General features: G+C 45.4%; 1 protein-coding gene across 1 annotated transcript in view; it reads left to right on the forward strand.

The window, feature by feature from the left end:
• Positions 1 to 8,539, forward strand: part of LOC106810729 (apolipophorins-like) — a gene marked incomplete in the record, with an annotated part of 43,862 nt that overhangs the window by 7,168 nt on the left and 28,155 nt on the right. The window contains 1 exon segment of the mRNA XM_014814168.1: positions 5,464 to 5,526. Coding sequence (XP_014669654.1) covers positions 5,464 to 5,526 — 63 coding nt within the window.

Consider the following 8,539-nt stretch of genomic DNA (forward strand, 5'->3'; position numbering starts at 1 on the left):
CTACGTACTACTACTACTACTACTACTCTACTCTCTCTCTCTACTCTCTCTCTCTCTCTCTTCTCTCTCTCTCTCTCTCTCTCTCTCTCTCTCTCTCTCTCTCTCTCTCTCTCTCTCTCTCCTCTCTCCTCTCTCTCTCTCTCTCTTCTCTCTCTCTCTCTCTCTCTCTCTCTCTCTCTCTCTCTCTCTCACTCTCTCTTCTCACTCCCTCTCTCTCTCTCTCTCGCACTTTCTTCCTCGCTTTCTCTCTCTCTCTCCCTCTCACTCTCACCCTCCCCATTTGCAGCCGCGTGAATCATGCAATAGATCCGGGTTCCTTATCGGTCGGGTCCGTGCTAGTGAGTCCGTCCGCTATTTAAACTTGCACACTTGTAAGAGTGTCGGAACGAGATTTCGCTTCGCGTCTGCTAGTTCGTTTGCACGCGAGTTGGATGTAAAACATTCTATAGGCGATATTCTACGACGAGCAGATCGACTAGGGAAACATTTGTTGCCTGGAAACCAGCCAGGTCCGGGCCAAGGAACGGGCAAAAACTTTGTGAGGCGGATTGGGTTTCACAACATTTCGTAGAACTACAGATTGCCGCCCCCATCCTTGACTTACTGCTGCCTCCCCATCAGCTGAGCCCATCAGCGCTCTCTGCACGTGCCTCGAAAGCGCAAGGCATGCCATAGTTTACATCGTTGCCTACAGATGGCACTGCGTTCGCAGAGCGATAACCGCGTTTGTTTACATCACTGAACTTTCAACTGTGTATAATAACATGTATAATACTGTTATTGACTGTTAATAATGTCATTATATACAGATCAGTGAGTTGTTTAATGACTTGTATCGCGAGTTTTAGTAATAAATACTAATGTACACAACTTCTTCCATGCGATTGCCGAGGAACAGATCTTATTCGGTTATAACTCTTGTACTTTGTAGGCCCTACTAATCACAGGCACTTGAAGCGTTTCAACTGTAAACACACGCCGCCGCCATTGCGCGCACACTGACACATAAATATATTGATATTTATGTGTCAGTGTGCGCGCAATGGCGGCGGCGTGTGTTTACAGTTGAAACGCTTCAAGTGCCTGTGCTACTAATAGCCCGCGGAGGTGCAAATCCACTTTAGGCACCTTAGGTATCACGAAGTGATGCACAGATTTCTGTGTATCATCAACTGATGCACAGACTCCGTATATCAAGGAATCATGCAAAAATCCTAACCCTAGCCCTAACCCTAACCCCAACCCTAACACACTTCGTGATACCTAAGCCTAAGGTTGTACTAGAGCTAACTCGGTGATTGCATCATAACCCGACCAGGCTGTGTGACTAACGTCGTACATTCGTCAATAAATTCGTCAATATAAGTCGCCTCGGTATTCTATTTCTAACCCTAGCAATACCGTTTCTTGGAGCTAAATGCATCAGTGCATGATGACATTGATGTGACTCATTGTGACTGTGTCGTGACGCTGTCACTGATTTGGGTAGTAATACTACTATACTAATACTAGAAATAGTGCGTAAAATAGTGCGTACCATATCAAATAGTTACCAGGGTACGTTCCGGCAGTACCCTGGGGGACATAGACCCTATGAGCAATACTATGGCTGAGAGGGTCTATGTCCCCCGGGGTACTGCCGGAGCGTACCCTGGGTACGGTCCGGTATACCGGAACGTACCCTGGTACTATCTAATATGCCGGACCGTACCTCGCCTACTCCACTAACGAGTCTAGGGAGTCGCCTACGCCTACTCCCTAACCCTAACCCTAATCCTAACCCTAATCCTAACCCTAACCATATCAAATAGTGACCAGGGTACGTTCCGGTATACCGGACTGTACCCAGGGTACGTTCCGGCAGTACCCTGGGGGACATAGACCCTATGAGCAATACTATGAGTATCATCTGTATGACAGTCTATGAGAGCATGCAAAGAGAACGACGAGAGATGCAAATTGCAATAATGTATCCCAATAGAGTAGGGGTTCTAACCAGTGCTCGAAATAAGCGTTGTCCGGTTGTCCGAGACAACAAGAATTTGCGCCGGACAACCTAACCAGTCTGAGACATTGTCCGGTGGACAACCAAGAAACACTATACCTAACCCTAACACCGACTCTAAACCGACTCGGCTATCTTATATATACGCGTGGTACCCAATTAATCTATGGTGTATAACCTTTTGCTTTCAATATTTTGCATCTGAACTGACAATCAATCCCAACCAACTGGTGTAGGCTAGCTGGCACAATAATGTTCAGTTTCATACTTCAAATCCGAGTGTTTTCTAGCTCATCAAGAAATTTTAATCGTGAATTAAATCGTGAATAATATAAAAATATGGGACCAGCTGCTATTTCCAACACTGGTATATGTCAGGTTTTCTGATTTATGAGAGGTGAACTCGATTTGGAACCAGCAAACCAGCAAGTTTCTAAAATTTTCTGGGGAAGGACCCCCATACCCACCCCCCTATGCCTGTTTTTCACTCCTCCCTCCTTGGAATCCTAAACCCGCCACTGAACAATTACATATCTTGGGAGCAGAGAACAATGAACAAAAATGTCGCCTTTTCGCATGGATTGCAGAGCTGAGAGGTAGAGGAGCCGTAGGGTGTGGAGAGGGAGGCGGAGGAGCCAGTAAAATATTAAGTCATCCACTATTTTGCGCAGTTCGCTGTTTTTGGTCCCCCTTGTTAAAAAATCCTGGCTACGCCACTGTTTTTGGGTGTTTTCTGATCATATTATAATGTAATTGAAAATAGGAGATTTGGGGATATTTTTTGGGACAACCAGAAATTGTTGCGGACAACCCGATTTGATGCGGGGGTTGTCCGCAGGACAACCACATTTTTTTTCTTATTTCGAGCACTGCTAACCCCTCCCTCCCATTATGTTGGGTTTGCGTTATTGTATCTAGGACTATCCTAGTTTACCATAATGAGATATAGACAGCAGGCATATTGCAGCAATTGAAAATCGTGCTTGCTGATATTATTCTGCCGACGACAAATTGCAAAATATCATTCATGGGTATATGTAAACATGCAAAAAATGTCTCATTACAGTCTAAGCAGATTTGCTGTCCTTGTACGAACCTTGGACCTGTGATTGCATTTATTTGAGAGATGTTATCTTCTTTAAATGGTGATACCTCGTTTCCCTCCCTGTACATAGGCGGGTGCCGGCATTTTAACGGCACCTGGTGCTGTTGGCAATGAATTATTGGTTACCAATAGCTTAATGTTGCATACAAAGGTCGCGTTGCTCATGCAAAGGTACCTTTGTCCAACTATATAAGTGGGATCACCTTTGGGGATCTCCTTTCCTGTTCACTGCCGGTCGATTGGTCAGCATGTGGCCCAGTGGGCTAGCGTTGGTAGCGCTTTTGGGCATCGCATCTGTTGGTACAGCTGCTGGTGAGCTTCTTGTCCTGTTTGTGCTATGAGTAGAATTCAAAAATTCGTGCTCTGTTCTGTTTTGACGAGTAGTAAAATTTTAGTGATTGAATGTTTTCACTTTCGTATATGCTCATAGTCATAGATAATATAAATTTAGCTCTAGCAGTGTGGTTTTCATCACGATTTCCAGTACTGAGAAGTGACTGAAGATTATTATTATAGTGTGACAGCTAATATAAACTAATAAAATGCGTAATTATACGTTAATGACTCGACCATTACCCCTCAGAGTAATCTATAGGGACTATACTAATGAAATCTACTAAATGAATTAATGATCTGTACTAAATGAATATATTATGGCAACAATTTGCAAGTTCGATAGTAATGGCTGGCTGGTTTTGAGTGCTAGTGTCAGAGAGGATGTTCACTGTTTGCTTTAGTGTCCTCTCGTGTGTCTGTGGTAAGGTGCACATTTTTCTCTCTCGCTTGTCTGAGTGCCTGTGCCATAGTTCAAGCTACTCTGATCGGTGCTGCATTATTTTGTCCTGGTTTTCGTACTTACTGCAGGGTGCGAAATTAACGGGAGTCCGAAGTCAAATACTCCCTGATTTACTGCCGGACTCACTGATTTGACATATGCAAGAGCCCGTGTGAATCCCTGAAAATTCTGCCATACTAACTAGTTCATTCCAGTGCACGGCCTCGCGGAATTACCGTATTTTTTTCAGCAAATGTCCAAAGAAAATTTGGCAGACGTGCAATCGCATGAATCTTCAAAATAAGCACATGCGTTATTGTTAATATCTTTAGTTTTGAACTTCAGACTGCGCACTCCTTCATTTTGCTGCGGACTCCCTCTTTGTGACGGCAGGGAAGTTCGTTGGACTCCCTTGCTCAAAAGTTAATTTCTACCCCTGTTACTGTTTGTCATAGAGAAAGATATTTGGGGGGGGGGAGGAGAGAGCGTGATAAAAGGAAGAAACCGAGAGTCGAGAGAAAGAGACCTTAGATAGAGGGAGAAGGAGAGAGGGAGAGAGAGAGAGACTCTGATGTAGGAAGAGCGAGAGCTCTAGACTGATGTATGAAGAGAGAGAGCTCTAGACTGATGTAGGAAGAGAGAGAGCTCTAGACTGATGTAGGAAGAGAGAGAGAGAGACTGATGTAGGAAGAGAGAGAGAGAGAGAGAGAGACTCTGATGTAGGAAGAGAGAGAGAGAGAGACTCTGATGTAGGAAGAGAGAGAGAGACTCTGATGTAGGAAGAGAGAGAGAGACTCTGATGTAGGAAGAGAGAGAGAGACTCTGATGTAGGAAGAGAGAGAGAGAGAGAGACTCTGATGTAGGAAGAGAGAGAGAGAGAGAGAGACTCTGATGTAGGAAGAGAGAGAGAGAGAGAGATACTCTGATGTAGGAAGTGAGTGAGTGAGTGAGTGAGTGAGTGAGTCAGTGAGAGTGAGTGAGTGAGTGAGTGAGTGAGTGAGTGAGTGAGTGAGTGAGTGAGTGAGTGAGTTGAGGGAAGTGAGGGACTGTCGATGTGAGTGAGTGAGTGAGAGTGAGAGTGAGAGTGAGAGTGAGAGTGAGAGTGACGAGTAGAGTCAGTGAGAGTAGAGAGTGAGAGTGAGAGGGAGAGTGGAGAGTTGAGACTGAAGTGTGATGTGAGTTGTGTAGGTCGTGGAGTGTGAGTGTGAGTGTGAGTGTGAGTGTGAGTGTCGAGGAGAGTGTGATGGGAGTTGTGAGTGTGAGTGTGCTGAGTGTGAGGACATGTGAGTGCTGAGTGCTGCTGTGTGTGTGTGTGTGGATCTGTGTGTGTGCGGATGTGTAGTGGACGGAGTGACTGCTGATGAGAGAGAGAGAGAGAGAGAGAGAGAGAGAGAGAGAGAGAGAGAGAGAGAGAGAGAGAGGAGAGAGAGAGAGCATGCGTGCGTGCGTGTAAGTGCGCGTGAAGAGAGGGAGGTGTAGAAGAAGCGTGAGCAGGGCTGTCTGCGTTTGTGATTTATGACTTTAGCTGCGTGTTTATAATTTACTCTGTTTTTGAGGCAATCTTTATCATTTTTTCAGGCCCAGTGAGGCAGGACAACATCCAGGGAGGTGAAATCTGCGCCACTTCATGTGCAGTTTTACGTAAGTTGCAACTTTAACAGTAAATTTTGAGATCGGGATGAATATCTTTGTTCATGGCATATTCCATATCCTGCTGTCATGTCTGTCAACAACATGCATGTCAACAACAACAACAGCTAAATCAACAACGTCTGTATCACGAAATGTCGGCCTAGGTCGTCTAATACCCTTTTGGAAGTTTTCCAAATATGCCCCTGCCGCGCACGTATTTTTAGCATTCTTGCCTGGCATGCTCTCAAGGTATATATGCCACTCATTGAAGAGTGTCCTTGGGGATCACAGGACTGGACTTTTAAGCTGCGCATTTGGTGCACGTGGTTTCCCAACCTGCGTCAGCTATCAGCGATGTCCTGATTTGCCTTACTTGCATTTACCTGAGCTTTGCAGGGGATAATTTAGCGACGGGCCTAGATTTTTTTTCTACTGAGTTCGTATTCTGGTTCTAGCGGGTCTGATGCTATGTATGTATATATATGTTTACATGATATATGTTTTTGTTAACTGCACCCATGTGTGACAAACAAGGTACTGGCTAGCTAGGAAGATAGTATGGCTGGCCTAGTGATGATATTATATTGTCTATTTGTGATATTATGTGTTTGATTACGGGATGTTTGTGTGGGAAAAAATTGGGCATATATACACAGCTTTAGTACACCTGTCCAGCTCCCACAAAACAGTAAGCTCCTGCGTTCCAATGTCTCAAACTCCTATTTCTGTATCTGTCCCACCCTCTCCCTTCCTACGTACTCCCTCTCTCGCTCTCCGATACTCGTGGACTCTTGCACGCACACTCACACGCCCTATCCTTCCACCGCCCCTCTCTATCAATCATGCCTTGATTTCTCTATGCACCTCTCATACTTTAACATCCGGTTTTATCTTCCTCTTATACTTTTTTTATTCTATTCAGCCATTTCTTGCCTCGCATAGGTTTAATGCTTCCGGACTTCCGGACCTAAAATTAAATTTTTTTTATCTTGCATTATCTGGTATTTAAACATATTTATCTTATTATCTGCTCTACACAATAGTTCAATTTCTTCTGGTGGATAAATTAAGTTCGCTCACTGCGAACACTATAACTATAACTGATTGATAGGTATACGCTTGTAATCCATTCCCCAAAGCAGAGTGATTCAGTTTATGATTGATGCTATGAACATGCACGCAGGGATTATGCTTAATCGGTAAGCATGCACTAATCCTTTCTGAGGCAGCATTTCACGAGAAGAGGGTTGAAAGGTTTGCGCTCAGGCCCTCGGCAAGTGACAGGCGGTCATTGTGTGTTGTAAGATTAAGTTGATAATTGGATGTCCAGGCAAACACTTGCTAGAATCGCTGAGTCACAGCTAGTGCTCGGAGGGAGCACTTGACAACAATAATTATATATAGAAATTATAATGAGCAGCAGCGGCTCATGCAGAGAGACTGCCCATTGGCCACCTCTGGCCTGAATATTTCGCAGCTGAGGTTTCCTCGGCCGAGTGAGAGGCCCAGCTGGAAGTGACCAGGCTTGGTTTCACGTGGCGGGTCAGTCATGTCAGATCCTCCCCTGCTCGCCTTACGTGAATATAATATAACTAGCAGTGGCCAGGCACGAGAGTAGCGAGTATAGAAAGGCAAATAGAACTATTAATATCTTGCGCATTCTCGCGTAAGGAATACTAGGAGCGTTTTTATCTGCATGTCCAGCGCATAAGAACCGAGCATTTCTTTGTTTGACGTAGCAAAGAGCATTTAAGCTGTACGGTGATATGATATGCTAGCCTGGTATCAGCAGTTCTAACATGATAAACCATACAACCTTGCGCTATCGATATGTAAATCACGCAGGGCAATGCCCCGTGCGCCTTGAGGCTGAAGGAGGGGCTCAAGGAAAGGCAAGCATTTACATTAATTGCCGTTAAAGCGCGTGCAAGCATACGTCTAATATATAGCTTTCTTTATTATTAGCTACTTCGTCTAGTTTACGCTCCGCGTTTGGAGTGTTTAGAATAGGCCCCCTCAGCCCCTCCCCCGGCCTCAGCTGGCAGTCGGGCGGACCTGACGTGTTGTCGGCGTGGTTAAGGAGGTTAGAGATGTAAATTGAACAGGTGGTGGGTCAATGCTTGACGCCTACGAAGCCGATGTTTTCCCGCCATGGCACGTGCTCGCTGTTTTTCGTCTGCTTCCAGCACACGTGACCGCACGTGGTGTGTTCGCGCGCGGTCGTGTAAGATCGTGATCGTTGATGGATGGATGACATTCTTAAGGTAGCCGACAGTTGATCAAAACAACAAAAACTGGCCATGCACTGAACCTGCTATGACCAGCGAAAATGTAGGACCTAGACGTTCACGTGCAAGTGCGTTTTTTCAATTCTAAATGCTGATAGCGCCATTTCCTGCCACAAGCTCTTGTGTTTATTGATTGCAAAGGCAAGGGCCAGTGCTAAGTTATCACCCCGTTCGCTTCCTGTCAGAGCAGGACGTGGCATCTCTAGAAAAGCTGCCAGTGGGGGGGTGTCTTTGTGTGCACGTGTGTGCCTTGTTTTGTGATTGTGAGCCCATCGGCTTGCTTGCGTGACCACATGCTGATGCGGTCATTCCTAAAGATCCACGAGGCCATACGCGGTTCTTTCCTACTATCGAGGCAGAGAGGGTGAGGGGAAGAGGAGAAGGTCGGATCGACCTGCATTTGTGATCATGTTTCTCTGACCTGGATCTAGCCATCGCACGCATGTGTAGAAGAGTGATGTGGTGGCCAGAGGGCCGTGGCTTGGTCAGGCATGCAGTCACCCCTGGCCATGTAGCTTAGTAGTAGTGGTTGACCGCTTGCTGCCCCCGATTGCTCACTCTGTGCCTGATTGTGTCCCCTGTGCTGTTGCTATGCAGTTATTAGCATCTGTTCGACTCAAAACGCAGCTAGTAGCTTCACTATCAACAAAAACACACAGACACGTATATATATATATATATATATGTGTGTGTGTATATATATATATATATGTGTGTGTGTGTGTATATATATA

The sequence above is a fragment of the Priapulus caudatus genome, unplaced genomic scaffold (genome assembly GCF_000485595.1).
Source record: "Priapulus caudatus unplaced genomic scaffold, Priapulus_caudatus-5.0.1 Scaffold469, whole genome shotgun sequence".
Taxonomy (NCBI): domain Eukaryota; kingdom Metazoa; phylum Priapulida; class Priapulimorpha; order Priapulimorphida; family Priapulidae; genus Priapulus; species Priapulus caudatus.